Source organism: Erithacus rubecula, assembly GCF_903797595.1.
Source record: "Erithacus rubecula genome assembly, chromosome: 6".
NCBI classification, from domain to species: Eukaryota; Metazoa; Chordata; class Aves; order Passeriformes; family Muscicapidae; genus Erithacus; species Erithacus rubecula.
In genome coordinates this window covers 45,765,119-45,792,844 of record NC_136688.1, presented here as the reverse complement: position 1 = coordinate 45,792,844, position 27,726 = coordinate 45,765,119, and the positions used below count along the sequence as shown (strand labels likewise).

The 27,726-nt window shown below is 38.7% G+C and overlaps 1 protein-coding gene across 7 annotated transcripts in view; it reads right to left on the bottom strand.

Annotated features, from left to right (window-relative positions):
- The window catches only part of UNC79 (unc-79 homolog, NALCN channel complex subunit), a 104,618-nt gene that overhangs the window by 42,766 nt on the left and 34,126 nt on the right, over window positions 1–27,726 (bottom strand). For 6 of the 7 annotated variants that reach the window (XM_079308602.1, XM_079308604.1, XM_079308605.1 and 3 more), the window contains 17 exons: window positions 27,141–27,281; window positions 25,968–26,189; window positions 25,146–25,373; window positions 23,631–23,772; window positions 23,142–23,221; window positions 22,909–23,057; window positions 21,695–21,852; window positions 21,189–21,370; window positions 19,709–19,910; window positions 17,936–18,115; window positions 16,828–16,893; window positions 12,732–13,018; window positions 8,834–9,016; window positions 7,974–8,136; window positions 5,020–5,172; window positions 2,507–3,718; window positions 672–779 (listed from right to left, as the gene is read on the bottom strand). In XM_079308602.1, coding sequence (XP_079164728.1) covers window positions 672–779; window positions 2,507–3,718; window positions 5,020–5,172; window positions 7,974–8,136; window positions 8,834–9,016; window positions 12,732–13,018; window positions 16,828–16,893; window positions 17,936–18,115; window positions 19,709–19,910; window positions 21,189–21,370; window positions 21,695–21,852; window positions 22,909–23,057; window positions 23,142–23,221; window positions 23,631–23,772; window positions 25,146–25,373; window positions 25,968–26,189; window positions 27,141–27,281 — 3,856 coding nt within the window. The remainder of the gene's footprint in view (window positions 1–671; window positions 780–2,506; window positions 3,719–5,019; window positions 5,173–7,973; window positions 8,137–8,833; window positions 9,017–12,731; window positions 13,019–16,827; window positions 16,894–17,935; window positions 18,116–19,708; window positions 19,911–21,188; window positions 21,371–21,694; window positions 21,853–22,908; window positions 23,058–23,141; window positions 23,222–23,630; window positions 23,773–25,145; window positions 25,374–25,967; window positions 26,190–27,140; window positions 27,282–27,726) is intronic. The other variant, XM_079308603.1, reaches the window with a different exon arrangement.

Genomic DNA, 27,726 nt, shown 5'->3' with positions numbered 1-27,726 from the left:
AGTAATTTTCCCTCCCTTTTTTACTAGCCACAGTTCTGCTCCACTGGCCTTCAGATGTGTTACCTAGATGGACACGCCATTTTGCTAAGTGTTCTAAGGCAACTCCAACTTAACATCTCATCTTCATGTGCTCTGTTAAGCCATGTGTCTGGTCTACTTTTAACAACACAGTTCACTTTCAATTGCAATAGTTATGGGAGTCCCAGATAAAGAGTTACCACATTTCAGCAAGCAGCTGAGAAAGTGGCATTCAAGGCATTTTACAAAAATTGCAAGAGATTTTTTTTCCTAAGCAAAAATGTACCAAAGGCCAAAGCAACAGCTCTGTGGACTCTTTTCTTCTGCTTCTGTGCACTGACAGTTGACAATGCTTTCTCACAGGGGAAAATAAACATTCAGCTTCAGTGAATTATTGCTTTTAGCTGCTACCTACTTTAATTCAAGAAAACCACACTTGTCAAACTTGCCATGTCCCAGGTGAAAATCTTTAGCTACTAACTGTTAAAATCCTGCTAACCATCAGAGATTTAATAGTCCTAATGATATCCAAAACAGCTGTACTTCAAACAAATCAAAGGAACTCAGAGGAAGGAATTTACCATACATGACGTGCATCTGATGCACAAATACAGTAACTTTGATTTTAATCCTCAAATCAGAGGTAAACTTACTTGATATGGAAGAGTGACTACTTGTCTCTGGAACACCTGCTTCAAGGGTTGGTGCAGATGATGACTCTCTTGGCATTTCCAGTGTTGAAAGTCCTTTGGCAGCAGGATCTGCATGTGAAAATCGTGCTTAAACTCTCAGATTTAAAATCACCAACGTTCTTTATCTTCCTTCTCCCTAGATGCTCCTTTGTGCATCATTTCTGTCATCCATTCACCATCTGGCATTCCCAGTACTTTTAAAAGGATTCAGTGTGCTTGTAATAAGAATTTTTATAGGGCACAGGGAACTATTTCTTAAAATCACCTTTTAAAGGAGATTTCTGCCTATGGTCTTTAGAGCTCCCAACTAATAAATGCACTTAGAGTTTTATATCGATCCCACTCAAGTAATTATTGGAACCACCAACATGGAAATAAGAGAGAGACCACTGATGTAAAGGTAGTTTAAGTGACAGCTTAGCATCTTTTAAAAGCCTTAGCTCCAATATGTCATTGGTTTCCATTCAAGAGGCTGCTGATCTAGCATTTGATCCTGAAGATTTTCAGTTTAAAATTCTGCATTAAAAAGGTGGTGCTTCAGAACTGGGACAGCCCTTCCAAGCAGTTTCAAGGGTAACAGTGTTCATCACTGCATGAAAACTGGCCCCTGTTAATGGTCAAAAAAAGCACTGAGTCTAATTGAACAATTCTTTCAAGACCACGCTGCTCTAAATGAAAGGTTCAAAAGCACTCAGCTCTCTTTAATTTTTATAAAGCTCCAGTAGTTCTTCAGCTTATTAGAACCATAAATGGGAGGACAGGCTTGAAACATAAAGTGAACAGTGTAACTATGATTACAAGGAACAATTTCACCTTGTAAAAGTGGAATATCCTAGGAAGAACTTATACTGTGGTTCCCTCTGAAGTAATTAAGAAAAAAGTAAAGTCACAAATGTATTAATATTCCCCTTCACTTTAAAGGCAACAAAGAACTGAGGCCTGATGGATTCTGTCCTTTTTCTTCAATATGTTTAAAAAGCTGGTAAAATTCTAATAACTGAAAAATCCTAGGAAAGAAAAAACAGCCAAGAAATTAAAAAGGCAGCAGCATACAGTTTTTCAAATGGTTTGATAGATCCAATTGGAATCTGAGGAAAAGCTAAACCTCAACTTTCTCTCAGCCTGAAAAAAAATTAGTAACAAAACTTTGCATTGAAATCAACTGAAAAAAACCCTAGGGTACAGAGGATTGCCCATCTTTGAATTTGAAATCTTTTACAAACACAAGCCATGAAAACTTTATGGATACCCAGTACAAAGAAGGCTACAAAAAGGTTTTAGTGTATAAAAACAAAATATATATGTCTATGTCTAAATGCAAACTGAGGTTTATTCTAAGTGCTCTTACTTCTAAAGTCTAAAGCCTACTCAGCCTTACACTTTGTGATAAGGCTTTCCACTGCCTTATGCTGGCAAAAGAAATAAGGGCCAAAAATCACTACACCAAAAGAGAATCAGTGTAGCATGGACTAGATTAGCAGGACAAAAGGCACAGAGGTATGACCATTTGTCTGACTCCCAGCAAAAAGAGGACAAGGGGTTTCATTCCCAAACTTGGACATCAGAATGAGTATTTTTGTCACGGAACTCTACTTCCTTTTCAAATGGGCTCTTTACACATCCATCATACCTGAATGGTTAGCACATTCCTTGTGAGAAACAAACACCTGAAAGCACTCAGCTAGCACATCAGATGCTATAAATACCCACATCCCACTATAAATATACACATCTCCTGGTCTGTTACTAAAACCTTCAAGCAAAAATAAGATTTTTGATCGGGTGAGTGAGCTCACCTGCCTCCTTCTGCTCTCCCAGCTTGTCAAGGATGTTAAAAGAAATGTCCAGGTATTCTCTCTGAATAGCACTCACAGCAATCTTCCTCTGCTTCCTCTGGCGAGGAACGATCTGAATCTTAAATTCTGACTCCTCGGTCTCCCCTTCTTGTTTCTGCTCTGTGTTTTGTTCAGTATCAGACTCTGTATTGGTATCAAGTTTATCACTTTCTGTTTGCTTTTCAGAATCCTCAGGGACTTTAATAAGGACCGTCTTTACATTTGGGCTTGGAATTGTTCCACTAGGTTTAATTTCCTCCACACTGAGCTCAGAGTTATCATCAAGGGACATTTCTGGAAGGGCAGATGATTTCTGCAGCAGGTCTCTTTTCTGTTTCAATGTTAGTGAGTTTCCAGAGGACATGTCCTGAAATTCTTCCAGCTTAACTAACTCTGAAGAGTTCTTCTGATCTTTGGGAGAAGTGGAAATGACCTCCTCTATTCCTGCTGGAGCGCTGTTGCTTGTATCCTTGTAACTGAAGTCTTTGGAGCAATCTTCAATGCTGAACTGTACCAGCGGAGTTGTGCTGAGGCTGAGCGCAGACACATTGATAGGCGTGGAAGGAGATGAAACAGCAGTTTTGCCAGAGACCTCATCATTCAGCGGGTTTGCTGTTTCTTCTTCTTCATCACTCTCCACTATTCTAAGAGGAGGAAGTGGCTCAAAGACTAAAGAGTCACTGTCTGAAGTGGAGTGCGCTGAGTGCTTTTCAGGACCCGATGTCGAATCAGAGGACAAATCTATCAGATCTAAATCTTCCTTGGGCCCAGCAGTTTTAACTGGGGAATCCACTTTCACTTCATAGGTTTCCATGCAGTTGAGCCTGACCTCTGGAATGACAGGCCTCTTGGTCTCCTGGAAGCTGTCGGCGTGGGGCAGGCCCTCGGGCGCGTCGGCGCTCTCGGCTCTGGCGGAGCCGTGGCGCGAGCGGCCGTGCTCGCCGTGCCTGTGGGCCGCAGCCCCGGGCGGCCGCTCCAGCTCGCAGCGGTCGATGCACGACTTCCTGCGGTGCTCGTCCAGCGAGAACAGCAGCGAGTCCGCGTTCCCGATGTCCAGGGACTTCTGCTTCAGGGAGCGCAGCTTCTTCTTCTGAATGCTTTCTTCTCTCACGCAGCGCAGGATGCTGTCCTGTAAGGCTCCTGTCTCTCTGTACTCAGCCAGCTCTATTTCACCTGATCAAAACAGAAACAGCCAATACTACCTCAGCTGGACACTTCCAGCAGACACCTTCATCTGTATAGCACAATACGACTGACATTAGTCAAAATCGCCTACACTTTGTTTCAACCTCAGCACCAAATTACTTGGATTTTTACAAGAAATAATAATAAAAATCTGCAATTTGGGTGGTAGAGTTTACCTAAATGCTGTCCAAAGTCTATTCATCCTGGACAGATGTATCCTGAAGATAGACTGTTTGACTTTGTGCATTGAAAGGAGGTGACACAGGCATGTAACTTCCACAGATACTTGGGATAGCTGCATGTAGCTATTACTTACTGCAGCAGAACAGGCTTAAAATGAATGCTTCTGATTCAAGAAGCAAGGGTAGTATTGGCAGTGAGGATATTGCAGCACAGGCCTGAGATCAGAGAATTTTTCCCTGGTGATCCCAGCAGGGTCCAGCAGCTATGACAACACTCAGTCCTCCCTCCTCATGCTGGGGAGGAGGGCAGTGAGCACAGCTGCACCTGCTGGCACTGCCACTGCACTGGTGCTCTGCTATGTGAACACACTCATTGAGAATATCTTCAAAGATTATCACCGTTGTTATTATTATTAATTACATATTTTCACACTAAACAGGATACTCCTAATCATTAATAGCCCCATATTTCAAAATACTCCACATATGAATCACCATGCAGAAAAAAAACAGTGATAAAAGTTTTAGTGTTCACTCTAGTCAGAATCACTTTCCCTCCCTTTGCAAACATTTAAAAGGGAAAAAAAAAAAGGCAGGTTGGTGGTAGTGGAAATCGCCTCAAATTTTTTGTAGGCTATTGATTCCAGATACCTAAATTTGAAATCAAAATAGCTCCTACTTTTTGAAAACCCCGTTTTTGCCAATGGAAAATCATAATATTTGTAGCAGAAACAACAAATTTGCTTACTGCAGAGTCTCACCTTATCAACAAAATCAATTTTTGGTAAAAAATAATTTAAGTAAAAAGTCTTCAGTCCAATGGTTGAAGAATGTTTTTAAAAATCCTCTTAAATGTTTTTTAATTCAGAAGAGCTTAATGTTTCAGAAAACAACTTCTAATTTCAGATATTTTTATTCTGGAGTGCCTACTTTGAGATTCCTGAATGATGGCTCACTCAGGGAAGTGAGTGTTCTTAAAAGTCAGACAGAGTAGTTATATTAAAATTAGGCAATGCAACAAACTCTACAAAGAAAGTTGGTAGCTTGAAATTAAAGGGTAGAAAATTATATTTCTGCAGGAGTTTATACCAACAAAAAAATTCATACTTCTCTGAGCATTCATCTCAACTGGCTGATATTTCACCATTTTGCTGCCACCAATTCTCTTCAGTCTTGCAAAGAAAGTTTGAGATTCCTTATTACAAGGTCCAGTTGGTGTATCATGAATATCAGATTCATCAAAAACACTGTCTTCCTCTGCTGGAGAAAGAAAAAACATTATTACTATTAAGAGACTGCAATTTCTTGAATGAAAAGCTGTCTATGTAACAAAACTTCAGCTAGTGTTAATTAAACGTGAATTGAAAAATGAAGTTTGCAAGAAAATTTGTATCCCAGGTTTAACTTTGTCATTCTTATTACATCTTGACTTAAGGTCAGAGACAAATGAAAAATGGGTTACAGTGCAACAAAAGCATGATAAAGCTTCTACCACTCTAAGTTGATCTTCTCTACTGATAATAACACAGATTCTTTAGATGGAAAAATACACTAGATTGGGACACTGACTTAAGTAAACTATTTCTGTAGTGCTCAGTGAGAAATGGTAAATTGAAGAAGATGGAAATTAGTGAAATAATGGCAAGGTGAGAAATAAACCAGCAAAACAAGAAAGTGAAAAAGAAGAAATAGATAATCTTGGGAAGCTGATAATGGTAATAACAGGATAAGACCTAAAAGTGTGAATAAAGATATGATTGAGCTAAGTAGTAATAGTAAAACATTATGCCCTGATTTGAGACCAGATGAAAATGGCAAAGAGAAAGATACACATTTGTGTGCCAATAAAAAAAAAATGCTGTATCATCTATATGAAATGGCTATTATAAAACAAAACAGAAATTAAAAAAAGAAAAAATCCATATCTACCATGTGGGACCATTCTGCAATTCTACATCCAGTGATTCATCTCCAAGGAAATAAGAAATACTACTGGGACAATAAAAACAGAGCACAAAAGAAAAACAAAGTTGGACTTGTTTAATGTAGCAAGCAAATATGGAGAGGAAATGCACTTGGTGTCTGGGAGTGAAGGGGCAAATAAGGGACAAAAACTGAAGACTTAAATGAGACATAAATATCTTTAGCTCTGAAATTGCTGGGAAGCTGCTAGTACATGTGAAACTATAAAACTGCCACCTAAAGGCATCAGAGACAAGATACCTAATTAAAATGATGATCCAGAAAAATCAAAGCTGATAGTAAAAATTTCATTAGGAACTGGCTTTAATAAGTTAGATCACTTTTAATGTCATGTCTTTCATGCAACTACTTCTTCCCCTTAGCAACAAATGCTCTTGTCATAATATTTAGCATCAGTTCCACAGCAACCTGTACACTTGAACCCCACAACACTCAAGATCCCCACAACAGAGTTTGGCAAAAAAAATAGGAAAAAAGATCAGTAGTGAGGAAATTCATCTCTAGCATAAGAATTCTTGCTATCTGACAACAAAATCCTCATCTGTTCCCCATCTAAACACCACTTCTGATGATGACAGAAACACACACACACACTACCTGGCTAGTGATTAAACAAGTCTCTTTAGAAAAGGTGGGAAAGGCTTCAACTTTCCAAGTTTGCAGGTGAAAGAAAACTTTTCTACATCCTCCTTTTACTAAAGCCCTTCCACAAAGAAGAAGAACAAGCCCTGGGGTTAAGTCAGAATTTAAAGAGTAAAATTTGCCCATTTATGGTTCTTTACCTCTGTGCAGCCCAAAGCCCTTCACAACAGCTTTGGAAAGCAAGTAAATATTATTCTCCTTACTGTAAACATAAGGAAACAATGCTGAAGTGAGACACAAGGCCAGCCAGGGAACCAGTATTGGACCAGCTGGGTACTTGGGCACCTCAATTTGTCTTTAAAATGGCTCAGACTCAATCCAGAAAGTTAATGCACTTTATAAATGCATTAGTAAGTAATTACGAATCAAGTCATTAACTTGTCTCAAAAAAAAAAAAAAAAAAAAGACAAATTCATAGTAAAGCCACAGTTGCCTCTTAGCCCTCCACTAGCAATTCAAAATGTCCAACTGAGTGAGGTTATGCAATATGTAGATTAAATGTACATTAAGATGTGCTTTAATTTGCTAGTGCAGAATAATAGTGTGTTCAGGTTAACAAACTGTGCTCTTGTTCTGCTGGACATCTTTTCACAAGCAACAAGCAGCAAAAGAAGAAAAGGTACTGAAAAGAAAACAAGAGAGTTTCAAGGAGTTTTCCTGAGAAGAGCTTGCTGTATGCTACAAAAACTATATGAGAAGGAAGATACAAACAGCAAATAAGCAGCTAAAAGGCAAAATAGCTGAAAGAAGGCTACAGAATACCAAAAGATCATGTTAATCATTAACTAATGATTATGTAACTATGTAACTAATTTCAGAAACCTGAGGAACCCCATGGCATTTGAAGCCCCAAGCTTACACCAGTTTCACATCATCACAATAGCTCTGATACACAAGCACATACAGAGCTCACCATCAGACACAAAGTACTGAACTTTTGCCTTTACACTCACCTACATGTTTGCATTAACCTCGTCAACTTCAGCTCCTTTCACGAGAAAAGCAAACTACAGACTGAATTCATAGTCTTCTCTTTCCAGTATCAATATTTGCTATTATTTCACGTTATTACAAAGAAATCAAATTACAAATTAAAATCAGAACCTGGTGTCAGGCTGGCTGCACACTTTGTGTGTTTGCAGGATCAGCTAGCACTGCCACAGAAAAGGCCAAGGACTATCCAGCCATGGTGACTGAACCATTAAGTTTAAGATGCACCCCCCTGAGAGATGTGAGACCACTGTGCTATGCTCAGCCTATGGAGCACCTGAGAATGTCTCTTACTACACTTGGCTAAGCTGGTCAATCAGGTAAGTCACATTTCAGACTCAATCCCAAGTATTATGTTCTAAACTTCAGACCATATTTCTACAACATCTGCAAGATTTAATGAATCAAATCAATGACTCTCATACAAATTAGAGTGTTACAAGTACCTTTCTCCTTTTCACTGTACCGGCTTATGTTACTGTTGTCACTATACAAAGGACCAGCAGTAGCATGGGGCTTGCAGCTGTGATACTGAGCGTTGAGGGTATTGACTGTGATGTGGATTAGGTGAAGTACAATCTTGCTGATTTCACAGTCTCTGTAGGGGTACTGTTCAGCAAAAGAGAAAACTTCAGCTTAAAAACTAAACTTTTCTCCTTGGATAAGCATTTAGGCATTAAAACAGAAAAATTGCAATAATATTGTCAGCTGGATGCCCTTTGCCTTCCCTTTATTACACATTTCCAAATAGCAGGACTGTTGTCAGCATTGTACACAGAATTATTTTAATCAAATCTTAAAAGTTTGTATTACTAACATTTATTGTCTGCACTTCCTTTTACGCCCTATAGACCTGCTAGAAATTTGTTAAGCATATCAGAAGTATTCACAGCTCCATTTCAGTGCATAAAGGCACTACATTATAGCAGCATTTCTTTAAAAGCATCATTCAATTGAAGAATACAAACTGCTAAACTGACACACTCCTCCATTTAAAATCACTACTGTTTTTTGAAAACTAATTCTAAGTTACTCAAAATACTCCTCACTGGAATATCATACATAATTTTAATATTTTAATATCCATATTTTCCTTTCATAGGTAAACTCTTGAATAAAGACTGCAGAAGCACAGAGGAAGTCAGACACAGACTAAATCCTAACTATTTCAGACACTGAAATTAAATCAAAGAAAATTGTCCTTTACAGTTCCATTCACTTACCAGACTTTTAGGTGTTCCCTATAACAAATTTCAAGCTGAAGTGTACATTTTTCTGTGGACAAGGTTTTGTGAAGAGCACTCACCTTGTAGAGAATTACAAGCAAAGCCTTTAACCACATCTGCCGAATGTGAGGCTTGAGAGACCAGAGGGAGCAGCGAGGAGGCTGCTGGAAGTAATGCCTCAGCTGAGGGCAAGAGCAGTATTTCAGCACTTGCACCACCAAGGGAAGAAGGTGCTTTCCCAGGTTGATGTTATAGTCCATCACCTGAAAGGAACACAGGAGTTACCTCCTCAAAATCAAATCCACTAATGTCAAAAAGCAAAATAATTAATACAGTTGAGGTATTAGTGAAAAGAAATTGATGATTTTAAGGAAATCTCACTACAATTTAGAAGCTTTCTAAAGCTTGCCACCTTCTCATTCTAGCCAGATAGGCAGAAAGAAACAAAGAAAATGTGTTCTGAAAGCCTTTAATCCAGCACAGTTTAAATTTTAAAATACACTGGCAAGTTCATAAAATATATTATGCTGAAAAATGTATTATGCCTTCCATTATGGCACAAGTTGATCATGCCTCAATACACAAAACCATAGCATTTATATCCCATGTTTAACAGACAAAATGCATTTGTGAGTTTTGGGGGTTGAGTAGTTTGGTGATTTGGGGGCTTTATTAGCATTCTAACATTGCACTGGCAGTTTTCAATTTTTTCTCAATAGGCTTGCAATATTAAGTATCAGGGTGTTTTAAACCAAGGTTCTGGATTCAGGTAATGACACTAGGTTCCCACCTGCCATCAAAAGTAAGAGTGTTTATTGTGTTATGCAGGAAGTTTAAGCACAGAAATCCTAAAGGATCCAAGATTAAAGCAAATGAAAAATATCTTGCTCTAAATAAAGTAGTAGTGTTGCTGCAGACAGGTTGATGTGATTACTGTTAGTCACATGCCTTGTCTTTGAAGAGCATCATGCTACTTGGAGCTAGTGCTTTGAATCCTAGGAGTGATTCAAAAGTGCAGTGAAGCCATATATTCCCACTACCCTGGCACAACTGTGTTTTCACTTGAAACTGCAATGCTATTTTTCTTAATCTTCCTATCAATCTTCCAACATGAGCTATTTTTAAAATCACACATGCTGAAATCAGCAGCTACATAGATCCTAACAATGCTCCACAAAGCCCTTGTGTCTGATGCTGCCCTACACTGCTTGATACCTGGGAATATGTAAGAGCAGACCAAGGCAGCCCCAGCACAACCCCAGGATCTAACATGCCCCTGCAGTTTCAGTGGGCTTACTGCATTTTACCAGCAGCTCTCTACATCTAAACACTCCATACTTCTTTTTTTTTGCTTCTATTAGAACAAGCAGAGGAGACTAATTTGGTCTCAAGTTCTCTCCTGAACAAACAGACCAGATGCCTTTCCTGTAAAATTCTCCAGTTTGATGTGCAGCTGTCTCAAATACTTGTGTTGCACATGATGAATAAATAGATGAATCCCATGTCTATCCATGTAGGGTGAGCCAGTGGAATATACGATTTATCTTCACCAAATTTGGTCCTACCCCATACTGCTGTGTTCCCCCTGGGAGTGATAGTTACACGGCACAGTTAGGAACAGCTCATCCATACAAAGCAGGCAGAGCACTGCCTAACGGAGCAATCCTGTAACACAAACATGCCTGGTGCTGAGCAGAGCCAATTTTCAAGCTGCTGCAGGAAAATAAATAAAGGAATGAAGGAATAAAGGAATGAAAGAATTGAGGAACGAAGGAACGAAGGAATGGAGGGATAAAGGAACGAAAGAATGGAGGAACAAAGGAGTAAAGGAATAGAGGAATGGAGGAATAAAGGAATAAAGGAATGGAGGAATACAGAAATAAAGGAATGAAGCCGGAGGAGGCGCGGAGCCCGCGCTGTCCAACAGCGCCACCGCGCGGGCACACAGCGCCACCGCAGAGAAACGCGGGATTTAGGAACACTCGGAGTTTACGGTGAAAAATACTGAGACATCGGATTTACTTTTTTTTAATTGAACTATCCACTCGAATCAAGCTTGGAATCAAAATCAACGAACCAGCAAACCAACCTAATCCCCACCTTTTTGGTGCTGACGCGGTATTTATGGCTTGGGAAAGAAGAGTAACTGAAACAGATCTCAAGAGCTCAGTACCAAGTTTGCACTCTGTAAACACATCTTTGGATTGCAAATGGCATTTCATACATCTTTGGATTGCAAATGGCATTTCTCTTGTAGCAAACAGGATTCCAAACACAAGGCTAAGAAAATAATTCTCCTACAGCTAAGAAAATAATTCTCCCAAAATACAAATTAAAGTCAATGTCTGCTGCATAGAGAAAAATCCTGGCCTACTGAAGCTCTCAAACCCCTTTTGACATCAGAGGAACCAGGATTCAATTATAAAGCTTTTAAACACAAATAGTGAATTTGGCTCACACAAGACATTTTAAAGGTGGAAGAGAAAGGCAAGGGCTGATATTTACAGTTGCAGTAAGGAGTCCTAAAATCAGGTCAATTATCATCACTGAAATTTGGGCTTCCAAACTTGGAAAACACAAATGTGGAAGATGCTGCCCTGTGATCTGAACTGCCACTTCCAGACTCTAAATACAAGAGCAACAGATCTGAATCTCATTTTACACCCTTTAATTTAAAACTGCACAAATGAAAGATGATTAACACAGAGCCACAGTGCTCTGGGACAACGGAACCCAATGCATTTGCATCTACCCAGTTTGCATTAACACCTTTTATTTTGCCACCTGAAATATGGATATCTGACATTTCCTCAGCAGTGAAAGTTTTTCCAACTATCAACATCATTTTTAACTTTGAAAAATCACTGATTCCAATGCACGAACCAGAAAATCTTGGTAACAATTGCAGATCCAGAAGAGACAAGGATAGCTTTGAGCAATGTTTGAAGGTTACAGTAGACATGTGAAATCACATGCCTCTTCTTCCCCTAAGGTAATCCTTTTTCAGAGACTGTGATAAGGAAAAAGCATTGAAGTGATGATGATGCTCCACTGCAAACAGGAATTCTCTACAAGTGTGAAACATTTTTCAGCCCAGTATCACCCACTACTCCATCAGTGGGAATTAATTGAGCCTTAGAAAAGCCTTGTGAGGTAGAAAATTATGGTCCTCCTTACAAGATGGAGAAAGAAGGTACAAGGCAAGGATGTTCTTGGTCATTTATCATACCAATATAGGCACAAGTTCATGATGGCAATAGAACTCCCTAGGAAAGTGAGAACAGAAAGTTCCTGGTGTACTGTAAGGAAGAAAAATGAGCCTCCTTCGAAGTAAAGAATGTTCAAGAGTTCACAGACCATTCACACAGGGAAACAAAACAGGAACACATAGATTCCAGGTATTTCTGAAGAAGAAAGGAGGAAATACTACTGAGGAAAATAAGGCATTCAAAGGCTAGTGAAAGAAGGCAGAGGTTATATTGTATAAACAGATGGTCCAACATCATTTTCCCCATCTTTGTTAAAGTCAGGCATTTTCAGACAGTCATTTTTTCCTAAACAAGTCAGGAAAATATTTTCTGTCTGGAAAGTAAGCCACATACTCAACACGTGCATGTAAAGCACTAAGAGATTCCAATAGCAAAAGAAACAATCAAGCTTCATTGAACTCTTGAAACTCTCTTTCTGAGAACATTAGGTAAAACCCTTTGCCAGTGAAGTTCTACTCCTAATCTGTTGTACTGTGTTTTGCATACAGCAGTAGTATTTGCATGCCTCTAAACACACAAAACTATAACCTCTTTGCCAGTGAAGCAGCAACTTTAAACTACCAGTGGAATGAAATTCTTTCACAAGCTGAAAAGGTGCTGAAGCTTGAAGTACAATTACCTCATTATTTTGCTACAACCAAGGCTGTGCTACCATTACTTCAACAACAGGCAATAACAAATAGCAGCAAGAACAAGTGCCTTCACCTACCTGTGCTATTCCAGCAATGAAGGCATTGAAGCAGGTGGAAACACGCATTTTCTGAGGTGCAATCATGAAGCAGCCCTCCTGCTGGTCGTAGCCCAGCAGCACGTACAGATGGCGCTTGACCGTGTTGAACGCTTTGGCGCTGCTGATGTCCGACTCGGCGCTGCTCTCATCCTTGGCCATGAACTTCATCAGCACTGTGATGAGCTGGTGGACAGTCTGGTGGTCAATGCCAGCATCCTCTGGCAGCAGGTCTTTTATTGTGTTGTCATTCTCTGGAGAAGGTTGTCCTATAGGCACAAGGGACATTGGTATCAGACACTGGAGAACACTGTGACAATTCTGTAAATCCAAAAAACAGAACACACCAGAATTTTTTTCCAGAGTTCACTGCTCCATTTCTGCCCAAATACACACAGTGAATTTGCAGGATACAGGCATGCATTTCTGAGGACATTGTTCCTCTGTTGCCCCAGGTCCAACTGCACAGAAACACCTACTGTGTATATTTAACTCCATTTCTCAGTTTTCTCGTATTTAGTGGAGCACCTCATTTCCCATCCCAGTGCATTTATGCCGAATTCCACATTATTATTCTTCCACATCCATCGAATCTCACTGCCACCAAATTCTCATCTGGTATGGTTATCAGTCTTTCCTCAGTAAACATTAACACACATCAGTCTTTCCCAGTGGCAAGGATAGGAAATACGAAAAATTGTACCAAATCATTATTTAAAAAAGAATGAAGACTTTCCCTATTAGCATGAATCTGTACTTCTCTTAAATAACTTGTATTACTACAAATAACTTATAAATAAACAGTGTTATTTTAATATTCTAATTTACCCATATTTTCAGTGTGAAACACTATTCTGACAAAGGACTCCTTTGCTGGTACCACTGTATCTGTCTTAGGTTCTTCACAAGAAAAACTCCAATGTCTGCAATTTTTAAAAATCATTTTAAAGTAAGCTGCATTTGTATTGGTGGGTGAACAAAGGTTTGTTTGGCTGGTTTTGCAAAACATGGGAGATGGCTGTCATTTCTATGACAGGTGAAAATTAAAACTATGCAGGGGGCAGGAATTTTCAGGTCCACTTCTATTAAGAATAACTTTCCTTTATTGGTCCTGCTTGGGTTAGAAGAAATAATGAACTTTATGTAATACAATATTTTTTGTTCCAGTTTTCACTGGGATTTTTTACTTAAAAACCTTCCTTCAAAATGGAAATTCTCTACCCAAGCTTTTGCTGGACCAAGATTTGCAGATACAAAAAGAAAACAATCAATTCCAAAATAATTAGAATCAGAAATAAAGCAAAAACCATTTTCAGAAGTACTTCAAAAATATACACAGAAAGTAATCTTAGCTTCATGGACATAAACTGAGAAATAATCTTATATTCTTATATAATACTACACCCAGGTTAAAATTTTCTGTGGAATCATATCATAAAGACACAATCTTCATAAGGATGATATCTGACTGTATTATTCAGCCCTATTTATTTTCATCTCTATAACATGTTGTGAGATTTTTTGTGAAACACAGAAGGAGATAAAATGAATGAAAGATCATGGAGCTCTAAACAAATACTGGTTCTCCAAACAGAATTCAAAGAGTAATTAATCTGAATAGATTAAACCATTTTATTTTCTCTTGCTGAACAATATAACTCAGAAGCTTAGTGATAAAATGTTCAATTTTGAAAGTGTTTCATAACTCTAACACTAGCTTACAAATACTTCTCAGGACATTTCCTGACATTTTACTTTTCCAGAAAAATTACTACACTTTCTGATGCATTAAAGATCTCATTTCTCACACTTTACACCCTCAGGAAAAACTGTACAGCAGAATAGAGTGAACAGAGCTTCACCCTGATTTCTTTGTAATAGCTCTACTAAGGATCAAGTCTATGGAATGTCAGCTACCCCATTTTTTATTTCTGATGTAGGAACCTGCAGAAAAACAGCAATGGAGAACTACTTGTTTGAAACTACAAAACTGTACAATCCAGTTTAATTAATAGATCTTCAGAGTCCGGAAAACTTCTTCTGCTGTCTGGAATGAATTTTAGATTATATCAAGCCTGAACTAAACATTCACTTCCTCAACACAAAATACAGGGTATCCTGTTACCACATGAGCCTGCTTAAATCCAAGCTAGGAATGCAAAACCAAGACAGCTCTGTCTTTACAATGGCTAAGGTAGCTTTTATCCCTCAAAATTCATGTGCATTTGTATGTGCCTGCACAAGGTATATAGATACACACACAGATCCTTCCCAACCCTCTTTAAAACCTTCTAACATCCCCAAACAAACAGCCAGGTAACATACAGCCTCAACACTTGAATTCAACCTAGCCTTACCTCCAAAGATTCATCTCTTTATTCAGGTGCCCCTTATATCAGACCCCTTTACCTTCAAATTACTTTAAGGCATATCACAATGTCACATATAGCATCAGATCAGAAATACATCATTCATCATCCCAGCTGTGATCCCTACCAATGAAACTCTCACTGACTGCTCAGGATACTGAAGAGGACATAGGAACAAATGCATGATCCTGGTGTTTAATCCACACAGAATGCACACTGAATTCACCTTGCATTTGGACTGTGCAAGGATGCCTGTTTTAAATCTAGAAAGAACAGATGAGCATGAAAACTTCATTCAAGGTTCATTCAAGGGCTATGTATAAAATAAATGTTTTTCTACAACAGATGTACATCCTCCATTTAGGAGCCAGTCCTAAAGGAATCTGATATGCTCAGTACTGCCAACGCAGTGCTAAAAACTGAAACAAACCTCAAAAAAACATTTTTACAAACATTTAAGCTTTTAGGAAGAAATAATAAATATTGGGCAGAAGAAAAGGGACAGTAATTAGCCTTCTAGTTCCCAATCATCTGTCATATTCTGAATCATATTATCAGAATTTTCTTGAGATCAGTAGTTAGTAGCTACATGAAACATTTTATATACACATTTTTAGTGGAAACTTTGTTTTAACCTTAGATGATGAACTACCTAAGCCTCGACAGCAACATGTAGAAATACCAAAACACATCTAATAAAACCACAACGGCTAACAATGTATACTGTGAGACTGACACTTCTTATGCAATAAATTCCTTTAAGCCCAGTATTTAGCGGTGGTTGGTGCCATTAAACGAAGAACAATCATCCACAGATACAACTGTTTATTGCAACATTATGTCCCTTGTTCCCTCTGTGAGCCTGTGACAACCCACACATATGTTCTGTAAGGAGCTGGTTGATTTCCAGCTCTCACTGGGCTAGCACAGCAGGGCTATATCCTGCCAATTCAGAAACTCCCCTATTTAATTTCACAGCTCAGCTCAGCTCCCACAGTGACAAGGTATCTTCCTTTCAGCTGATCATCAAGTAAGTTGATATATTTTGATTAGGAATTTGCATCTGTTGGAAGTATTCCAAGACTTGAAGGCAGGACATGAAAAGATCTGAATTTTTTACTTCCAAATCATCAGTCTACACAGCACTCTGCACAATAACTGCAAATAGCCACAATTATTGAGAGATTATTTGGATCCTGATGTGCTACCTATTCTACAGAAGCCTGACAGAAGGATGACATCTTCAGAAAATGTCACTAAGTACAAAATAAGGGACTTGAGGTATCTATAAGCATGCAGAGGGGAGTATAATATACAGTACTGACAGGCAAAAGCATTCTGTCTGCTTGTCTGCAAAACCTGAAGGACTCAAGGATCAGACTCAAAACAGGTGAGCCATGGGGCCAGTCTAGCAAATATTTACTTGTGAGCAATCAAACACAAGAGGGTGAGGCACTGCTGGCATAGCTGACTGACGAATAACCTCCTCCCAACTCCAAAGTCTTATTTACAACTGGAGGCAGCTTTCAGTACAGATTGAGAGCAAAGTTTCAATTTACACTTTTTGGAACCATTCTGAGATGTGATTCACTCTGCCATTTAGACAACTTCCATCTTGTGTAAGCTTGTCTCATGATTCAGCAAGAAAGTCAGAGTTAGAGCCTTCCTTTTCCTGCTCCATCAAAACACACCTCCTTTGTCACACCCACCTGGTGTTTGGTCTGGTGTTCCTCCAAGTGCTGGTGCAGACTGCTCATGTCTGGTCAAGCTCACAGCTTTAAAAAAAAAACAAGAGCAACTCTGTTTAACAAGGCAGCACTGACATCTCACACTTAGCATATATTCAGTGCTAGCACATTTATGTTCATTTACTCATGCACTGTTGTCAGGCAGTGAGTGTAAATGCTTGGAACATGTCACTTGTGCCTACAGATTCTGTGCACCATGTTCTGTAACTCTAATTTTCTCCAACATTTAAGTTTGCTGGTACAAGAGTCAGCACACAGGAGTCCCTGTGCAGCACCAGTAATTGGTCATGAAGGATTACCCAAGTATCCCAAAATATTCAGGGGGATTGTGTTGGAAAGAATATATATTGCAGTGTTGGAAAGAAAATTACCTGTTAAGTTAATAGCTCACTAGCACCCAGGTTTGAAAGTTTAACAGTTCCTATTATATGGGTAAGAGCAATGTGAGAGTCCAATTTGAATATAAAGACCAATCTATGTTTGCAAAATTATCTAAATTAGAACAGCTAAACTTTATTTCTACTTGAAAAGGTATCTGCATGGCACTCCATGCAATCCTATGGTTTTCCAGCACCTAGGTCCTCCTGTAGAAGCTGGCAGGAATGATGTGTTGCATGGACACTGCCTCCTTAACAACAGAATTCTGAATATATTAAAAAACTCATTTGAGACATTAACAGCTGTTTTTAAGACATCTAGCATATGCTACATGCACTGATTAATAATTATAATTAATAAATATATTAGTAATTGAGGATTCTTTCTGTAAAATCTGTATCTATTTAAGACAAAACTACTGTTTATTAGCCACAAATAAAAATTAAGATCTAGAAAAGGCAAACTAGTCTTGGAGCATTTTATTCTGGCATTTTAAGCAGACACATCTAGACACAACATCTACGTTCTTTGCCAAACTCACTAACTTGTCACTGACTGAGTAATGCCCAAAGCAGGCAGAACCCTAAATCTGCCATCCAGTTGGATAAATACTGACACCTCCAGTGTGCTGCCATCAGCAGGTATGGCCCTAGGGGAGAAGATGGTGTGTCTGGAGCAGGCAGGTACTAACGGATTTTGGTGGTGAAGGTTTCGGGCAGGGACAGCGCTCTCTTGGACTCGGCGGGGCCCTTGACGCTGTCGCGCAGGGAGCGCACGCTCTTCTGGCGGTTCCGCGCGAACCGCGCCCTCTTGATCTTCCACATCGCCGCGTCGCTCAGGTTGGCCACATTGGTCCGGACAGCAGTGATGGCTTTGGAAACACAACAGACCATGTCAGGAGTCACTCCACAGCCTGGGGAGGCCCTGCTGCTGCCAGGGGCCAAATGCAACTGGGCCCACTCAAGCCAAGAAAGTTTAAAATGGGCCATGGGGTCCATCTGCAAGGTACTCATCTGCATGCTCTCATTCTGAAAACCATAAAACCCCAAAAGGCATTACTGTGTTAAAAAAATTATGCTGCTACTTGATCAAAAACAGATTCTTGAAACCAAAACTCAATTTCAGGCTAAGAGAATATGAGGTGCTCCCCATTTAAAAGGATAGAAATCTCACAAGTATGGATCACATTTAGTGTGCTCATCCCTAACCATGGCCTCTGGTTTTGTCTTACTAACCTCCTGCTCTGCCTTCACCTCCCATCCTCATTTTGAAGTCAAAAAACCTGTGAGTGTTGATTATGGAGTTACAGTGTGTTATCAGCAGTATCACTGCATATCTTAATGGGATCACCAATTATTTTCCATACTTATATCTACAGTGCACTGGAACCCTTTGAGTTTAATCATCTGAGTGACTGAAGTCAGTGAACCCATCCTTTGCATCACCCATCTCTTTGAAACAGCAAAGAGAAAGGTTAAAAAGAAATCCGAAAATTATCTTCTGTTTATTTTAAATAACTCCAAAATATTCCTGTTTAAAGATATTGCCTTACATTTGCACCCAGAGGTGTTAGAAACTAGTGCCAAGCCTCCCTCCTCAGGCCACAGCAGCACTCCCAGCATTGGGTCAAGCTACTCACATATGGAGAAGAAAGTATCTTTGCAATTCCACCCCTCTCCTGTGGAGCAGCACCTAGACATTTTTAGGCACTGGGCTCCATGCAAAAGTAGAAGGAAGCACTAGGCTACTGAGGGAACATGCCCTGTTCAAACAGCTGTTCCCATCTCCTCCAGGAAAATCAGTGAAAATAGATCTGACACTTGAGTTAGGAAGTTTTCAATTATTCAGCATCCTAAAAAATTATGCATTAATTATTTTTTAGTACCTCTCTAGTGAAAGGAAGGAGATTTGCTTTCTCATCAAGAAACCAAGTACAAACAGGGCAAACACTTAAAAACATCTGTCACTGCAAAAATAGTTAAGTGAGCACTGGCTCCAGGAATCCACATATCTCTTTTGCTGTGCCCCATACATTGGAGCTTTTTTGAGGGTCAAACAACTTCTAGGGCTGACTTTGTGCAGACTACCACAGGACAGGGTTGGGCATGACCTGTGATGTGGAGAAATGCAAATGTCACAGCATTAGAACTTCTACAGCAGGACAAGTGGGTTAATGCAGGTTGCAGGTGATTGTAGAACCACACCATAATTCAGCCAAGGCTGTCAATCACATCCTAAATCACATCCTAGCAAAACCTGACACACAAAGGTGCAACAGAATACAGCCTGCTCTGTATACAGGAAGTAAAAAATGCTTATTTTAATTTATATTATTTTGGCCTGAACGAATAGCTAATTTCAAAGAATTTATAAATGTGAAACTGCAACTCTCTCAGATCTTTGCAGGCAGCTAAAATTCCAGAAGCTGATAAAAAGTGATCAGATTGGTTTGAATTCTGCTTACTTGTTGGGAAAGGAAATTCTTTGTTGCAGTCCAGATGAAGTTGTGCCTCCAAAGACAGGGTCTCAAAGCGATTCACAAAAAACTCCCAGCTCAAAGCTGGGATATCTGCTTTTAGAAAATGAAGTAACAAAAGCTTACTAAGAATTGTGGGCCTATCCTTGACAACTGTATCAAACTGGAAATCAAGGCAGAGGCAGAGACCCTATAAAGGGAAACAAAGAAAACAACACATGACTGAGATATGAGTTCTTTTAAGGATTTTTAAAGCAAAGGGAGATTAAAGCTCATAACTTCTCCTGTCAGTTAGTGCAGGATCAAGGTTTAGCTCCTTTTTTCTTACCAGTCCTTTAAATCAGAACTAATGCTACTGATACAAAAGAGAAAGTAACATAAGGAATGAGATAAATAAGCATCACATTTTGAATGTGAAATTTTCTAAGATTTTGAGCAATACAAAAGTACAGGCAAAGTTCTATCCTACTGCATATTTGGTACATGATATCAAAGTACTTTGCTCACAGTCCCCATCTGAGAAAAATGTTATATTTAGGTAAACTGAATCAAGCCCTTAATTACAAAAGGAATGAATCACCAAGGCTAAACAGAAGAAAAATTACATTGAGAAGAGAATCAGAGGCACTTTGCCTCAAAATTCTTCTGTACGTTATCTGCATTAGAATTTTGTCTGTAGTGTCAAGATTGAAGCTTGAGAAGAAAGCCCACATATTGAATATCAAAGTGCAGTATAATGGTATCATTGAACCCAAGTTCAGTAATAGTGGCATTGAACTCAGGTTCTCTGGAAACTATTTTGAACAGGTACCAAATGGAATTAAATTAGCAAATATTAACAGCTTTTTGTACACAGTAACCCTGAACTTGTCAAAATACATATTCATTCTACTTTACAGAGAACTAGAACTGAATTGGTCTATGAGATTCTTCTTTTTTTATCATGTTTTTCTTGTTTATGTATCTGTTTAGATTTAATCATGTGAATCCTGACTGGCAGGATCTCTCACATTCATAAAATTACATGCCTAAGTAAATCTTGAAAAGATCAAGACCATGTTTGGTTTTGCTCAAATATATTTTCTCACTGTGAGCTCAGCAGTGTCTCATAAGCCTTAGGAATGTGTTTTTTAATTCAAAAACATCAAATTATTTTCAAATAATAAAAAAAATCATTTTTCTTCAACAGCAGTTCAAACACAACAGTAAACCACTGCAACCACTAAAGTATTTATGGTTGGACTTGATCTTAAAAATTATTTTTTTCCAATGTAAATGGTTCTATGATTCTAAGTTGTGGGTAGGGCAGTATAATTTCTCTTGGCTATTTTGTGCATATGTCAAGCACCAAGACCAGTAACACTTGCCTAAAGAGGTATTAGCATTGACTGTAATGTTGTACATCTGAACCTCAAGTCAAAAGCCAGTTTCCCATTGGAATGTATTTTTTCCCATGCAGTGCACTCACCTGCAAAGCTGGCCTCTTTATGGTGTCAAGCAAAAGCCCAGCTCTTGTAGCCACTGCTGGGTTGACATCTTCCACAGCAGTCAGGAAACAGCAGAATGCATGAGCCAAAGAGTACTTCAGTAGGTGGTTTTTTGTCACAGAGTGAATATCCAAAAATCTGCACAACACAGCCACTTTCTCAACTGTAGCAGTGAGACAACAGGCATATTTATTTAGGCAATGGTTTATGTACTGACTAATACAGAAATTATCCTAGAAATATGCACAGCTGAGAAAGCAAAAATGAAATATAGCTAGAAAGAGCTGTCATTTTGATTTTTATTATCCAAAATGTCTCATCTTCTCCTTTTACTGCACACTGTTGTGCCATAGTCTAGCACCAAACTAACACTCTCCAAAGCAGCAAAAAGATCATCATCTATTAGGTGTCTCCTCAGTTACTGTAGAGAAAGCTCTACTTCTTTAGAGAAGAAACAGAGAAAATAAAGACCATTTCTCAGGCTTACCTGCTTCAAATCTCATCTTCCAGTCTTTACTGTTGAAATTGCTGTTTATGATTGTCCAGAAAATGTCAGCTCCATGAGGAAGTGAAAGTGCATGAAGAAGAAGTGGGACAGCCAGGGAAGAAAGCTGAGAGAACTCAGACTTCACAACTCCCCATAAGCTAGCAAGACAAAAGAGAGCAAGCCTGTTTATAAAGACACTCCCTTCATATCCTTCCTTCTAAATGTAATGAACTTTCCATGAAAATCTTTATGAGCCATGCTGGGCATTTATGTGAATACTACAGAGTAGATTGTAGTAAAAGCAGAGTAGGAAGACAGAGCTACTTGCAAATCTTCCATTACAGCATTTTTCTTTAAAATCCACCATTTTTTCTTAAAAATTCAAATACCCCTCACTTTGAAATACTTCATTTTGAAATAGTTTGCCTAATTCAAGACAACTGCCATGGAACACAATCTGTGCTATCAATTAGGAGTTTCAGCATGACCAGCTACACCAGATAAGCCACATGAACTGTCCTGGCACCACAAATTATGTGCATCCACGAATAACTAAGAAGTTGGATATTCACAATTTGCTGGTATTTAGATTCAGGACAGATTCTTTAGGCTGCTAAAACCCTAAGTCTTGGGAGATGCTCAGTGAAATTGATACAGAGCAGCTGTTAACTGCTGACAAGCATTATTATAGAAGATTATATGCTGATGTTCACTCAGCTAGTTTTCTGCAGAAGTCCCTCTCTCCAAAGAGAATCTTAAAATGCACAGATGTCAATCCAATTCACTCTAAGTGAACAAACCTTCTGTTCCTCATAAAAATAAGGTGAAATACTATTGTTCTCTCAGCTTTAATGCTAAGGCCATATAAACTGCATGTCTGCCTCTGCAACATCCTTTATTTTATTTTGTAGCATCCAGAAAGATACATCAGCTTCATGTAATAGTATCATTTAATATGAGAGACTCTTACTCATTGCAAAAGAGGGGGTTCACAATGCAGTAGCCATGATGGACAATGCAGGGTTACCTTGATTTCATTAACATCTTAATTAGCCAGTGCAATAACTTGTATACAGGTTTCTTAATTGTTCCACACTTCTTTACCACTCTTGTTTATTTTTCATAGTGAAGTTGCAAATTCTTTGACACTTACAACAAATGTATACCTGAAGAACCAACAAAGTATGAAGGCAAAATGTGCCATAAAAACCCACCTTGCAATCAACATGTGATCTTGAATATAGGCAAGAAATTGTGGATGGTCTTTTCTTGCTATATACAGGCATTCCCCATGAAGACACAGGATCTTCAGACAATTCAGCATGTTAAAAAGAATGTCTGGTTCTTCAAACCTTGACATTTCCTGTGTAAACAGATGTTTCTCTCTCAACACAATGACACTACTTCACCAACAATACAAACTAAACTAACAAGTAATCAATGTTACCTGTAATATAGTGTATATGAGCTTCAAGGTAACTGGAAGTTGCTGATAACAAAACTTCCTTTCTGTGTCATTCTTTATTGCTGTTAAAAATGTAAATTACAGACAATATTAAAATTCTTTGACCTATGAATTCAAAATGAAACTAAACAATGTTAAGGAGATAAGAGATAAATTAGTAAATTAATTCTAGGCACACTAAGTCTGCAGTCAGTAAAGTTTGCATAGCATGGATTGTGGAATCTAATGTTTTTGCTGCTTTATATGTTCAAAATGCCAAGACTTCTTTCAATACTTTTGGGAGATAGTCACACTTGATATCAACTTATTTAGAGCCTATTCAATTAAGATGTTGAAAGAATTAAATGCATGATTAAAAAATTGACTGTGCACTGTTGGTCTTGAAAGACTGCTTCAAAAACTTGTATTGTATATGAGTATAAGCATTTCTTTTAAAGCCTTACTGCAATAACCTTTTCAGCCTCTACCTACCAGCATTTTCTGTGGTCTCTGTGTGATTTCCTGGGTTTTCTCCATGCTTTGGTGCTGATTTGTCTTCCTCTTCTCCTTCAGTTCCTATAATAAACTCAGGTCTAGTATACAGAAGACTATCCTCCAGGTTATCTGTGGGCTCCTTTAAGAATATAATAAGTTAAATTCATTTCTTGATGTCAACTACATACACGAGGCCATATCCTGCTGTCTAAGCTACATTTGCTGTGACCAACTGAGCTCAAACTGTTCCATGTACATTTGTGCACTCAAATCACTTGCACATCTAACATTCTGCATCAGCAAATGCATACTGACAAAAAGAGTGTTTTTCAGACACTGACTTAAAAGATATTGTATATCCATATTGGAGCTGAGGTGGATTCAAAGGGCCAATACTTCAAGTTTGTCATCCTTGCCTGAAAGGAGTAACAGACAGGAGCAGGGTGTTCCCTGCACTACTGTGGAGTTACAGGCTTAGGGGCAGCACCTACCTCCACCACTTGTACATTGAAAAATGTAAACTCCATGCTGGAGTTACTTCTGCCTGTGGCAAGGAGCTCAGGATTAAAGGTTCCATTGTGACATTTCTGTTGTAAATTTCCAGGTGAATTCTGGAAGTGTCCCAGCACCCAAAAGAGTGCACTACTCGCTAATTCTCAGTTGAGATGAGAATCTGGACTGGAGGGGCATGAGATGACTTTTTTTAGCACAAGTTATTGAATACCATGTGCAAAATATCTCCTTCTAGCATACACATCAAATGAAATTCTGAAAATCTGACACATAAAAAGGCATTGCTATTCCCTCCACTGAAGAAAAAACCCTAAGAAAAATCTGCTATTAACATGCCACAGCAAATTAGTATCAGAATAAATTGAATGATGCCCTCTTCTCAACTAACAGATGGAACCGCTACATGTAATAGACATCCAGCTTAAAATACATTAATCATACCACTACCACCACAGAAAATGCTCCAATTCTTCTGCAAATCTACAGAAAACTTCTATGATTATTAGTGACTGGAGATTACATATCCGGGTCTGAAAAGCTGGATGCTCAACCTAAAGTAAATTCACTTTTCCCACAGTGCTCAGCATTCCAAATAGTCAAGCTCCAATAAGGCTTGCTCACTTAACAACTGGTTCACTCAAAATCATTAATCATTTTGAAGTATCCACTCTTCACTTTTAACAAAAGCTAAGTATTAACACTTCACATTTTATCTGAGACACGGTAGGATTGGAATGATGCACTTACAAAGTGAAATAGCACCTTAGTGCTCATGTGGGAAGAGTTCATGGTGGATGAATATTGCCATCTTCCCTGGGTTCTTTGGATCAATTAAAACTTAGGAAATTTTACAGTTCATTGTAAAGTCTTTTTGCTTTAACCTCCCAAATCCTTCATGTCAAAAGTCAGTGCAGCTTTCCTCCCTTGAACACAGTGGAATGAGAATAGAGAAGGTGTTCCAGCAGACCAATAATACAGACCTTTTCCTGCTCTACTTACCACAAGCCTGATTTCTTCCTTTGGAGCAAGCTGCTCCAGCAGCTCAAAACCCAGCTGGTAACACAGAATGCTGGACTGGCACAGACCACATTCAACTGCTTTTTCATCTTTCTGACAGGTGTGAGAACCACCCCAGGGTGCCTGAAACACATTGTTTATGATGGATATTATATCTTTTGAGATGCTGTTCTCTAGGCCCATAGTGACACCATCATCCTGGAGCTCCATCTGAAAGAAAGTGAAAAGAATAAGAATTTATTCTTCATTTAAAAGGCAGAGTACAAACTGTCTGCCTCTTCCTATATTTCTGCTAGTTTTATATTACTGTACTGGGGAGAATCTGAGATAAACTGTAACTCAGAATTTTAAATTGCCACTGATGTTGAGGTCTAAGCTCAAACAGCTAGAGTAAACAGACAACTTCAAGCACAGCATCCATTAATTTTACTTGGAGTCTGTCATCCTAAACACTTGGCCTTGGATTCACAATACAGAAACTTAGCTATCCAAAAATTATGTATCTAACCTAAGCTTACCAATAAGTCTCTGCCACTAGTCTGTAAAAATAAACAAAGCTCCAAGGAAAAGTTCCTTTCACTAGTGTCAGGTCAGTATCTAACCTGAATGTGGAGGTATCCAACTTCTTTGAACATGAACCTGTAATTTCTATAGAGATAAAGACAGTTGACAGCTGTACTGGGATATAAATGCCTTACACTTCATGTCAGGCCCTTAGCAGAAAGAGAATCAAAACAGGAGAGCCAAAAGTGACTCCAGAACGCCAGTGTTCCTTCCATGTGGAAGTTTTTCTTCTGTAAGTACCTGCTTCAGGATTAGATCAAACATCAGAATGAAGCAATTAAGATTCATTTCCTCATCTTCACACTCAAAGTCAATTGTTTTTCCACTAGGATGTCCAAAGTTCTTGAAAGGGCTGTGAAAAGGACTACGGATTGGACTCCGAAACGGGCTCTGGAAGGGGCTTGGGAAAGGACTCAGCATGTTGTGCTGAACTCTGCGCCCGGGGTCAGAAGCAACGCTTACCTGAAAACATAAAAAACATGTCCAAATCACTGTTACACATTTAAGCAATCTCATTCTATATGAAAATGTCAAAAATAGCAAGAGCTCTCACAGCCTTGCCACTCCCTTCTTTAGCTTTTTTACAAAATATTTGCATGTCCCTTAACAAACACCCTGAGACCTTCTAGGCATTGCAGGCAGATTCACACTTAGATGACACATGAGGTCAATTTTCACACCAGCTATGGTCTGAAAGACCAAACAATAAGTTTGTCCATTTCTTCTGCTTAGTTTAGAAGTGATCATGGGCTAGGTATGGCAGTGCCCTCTGCAGAGCTACATTAGAAGACTATCAGACCACATGTAAGGAATCATCAACTCCCCAGATGCTGTATGTCCTTAAATCTGAAGAATCAGATCTTTCAAGCAACCTTATTCCTGGTATCCTTGAAGCACTTCATCCAAACTGCTGGGCAGCTGAGTCACATCACACCAAGCATGTGTAGTGCCTATGTACTTGTACATGTTTTCTTCCAGACCATAAGCCTTTGACAGAATGCTTCAGATGAAATTCTGCGTCTCTTGTGTTTGGGATAAAAAATGAAGGGAACCAGAAACAAATTCTGCTCTCCCACCCTTTCAAAACATAGCCAGGCCCACCAAATTCATACCACAATACAAAAGATCATTCTGGATGACCAGTTGTCCATAATGATTTGCTCCTGATGGTTGTTACTAGAAGGTGCAAAGAATAAAAAACGTTGGGAAAGATATCAAGTTCCTACCTGTATATGTATATATATGATAGAGTGATATTAACTGAAGTCATGCCAATTTTTTTTTAATTTTCAAAATGTGTAGTGTTTTCAAGCAAATGCTGCCATACTGAAAGATTTTTTTTAATTCTTCATGTGGACTCTATTAGGAAGACTATTATAAGCAAAATAAGTAAGCAGGATAAATAACAATTACCCTCCGAGCTGCAAGATTTCCTGCCAGTTCACTGACTCTTGATTTTCTTTGATTTGCTAATTCTTTTACAGAATTAACTCCATCAGAAAACATGCTGATTAGTAACTGAAGAGGAACAACAATGTCTAGTTCAGACAACACCTGAAGAAAGACAATAAATAAGAAAGCATGAGTTTCAAGTTAGATCACAAACACCAGCTACTTTATACGCATTTTTGTAACATGATTCTCAGTTCAGCAAGTTCTGTGCATTTAATTTTAGGATTCAATGAGATGAGGTGCAATCTTAGATTTTTGTTAGAATCAGGGCAAAATAAAACAGGCACTTTCAAAATATTTGTTGGCATCTACTTGGTGCACCTTGAGATCAGTTTTATGCACAAACACACAGGAATGCAAGGTTATTCCACAAAAATATGTCTGTAAAGAGAAGTATTACCAATACTTGAATGAATAAATATTTATTTATTAGTCCTTAAAACTGAATTCCCTTTTTTTTAATCTAAGAATCTGGTCAGAATGGTAGCCTACAGGTGTCAACATAGTGACAAAAGTGTTAATTGCACATCACAATATTCACAATCTA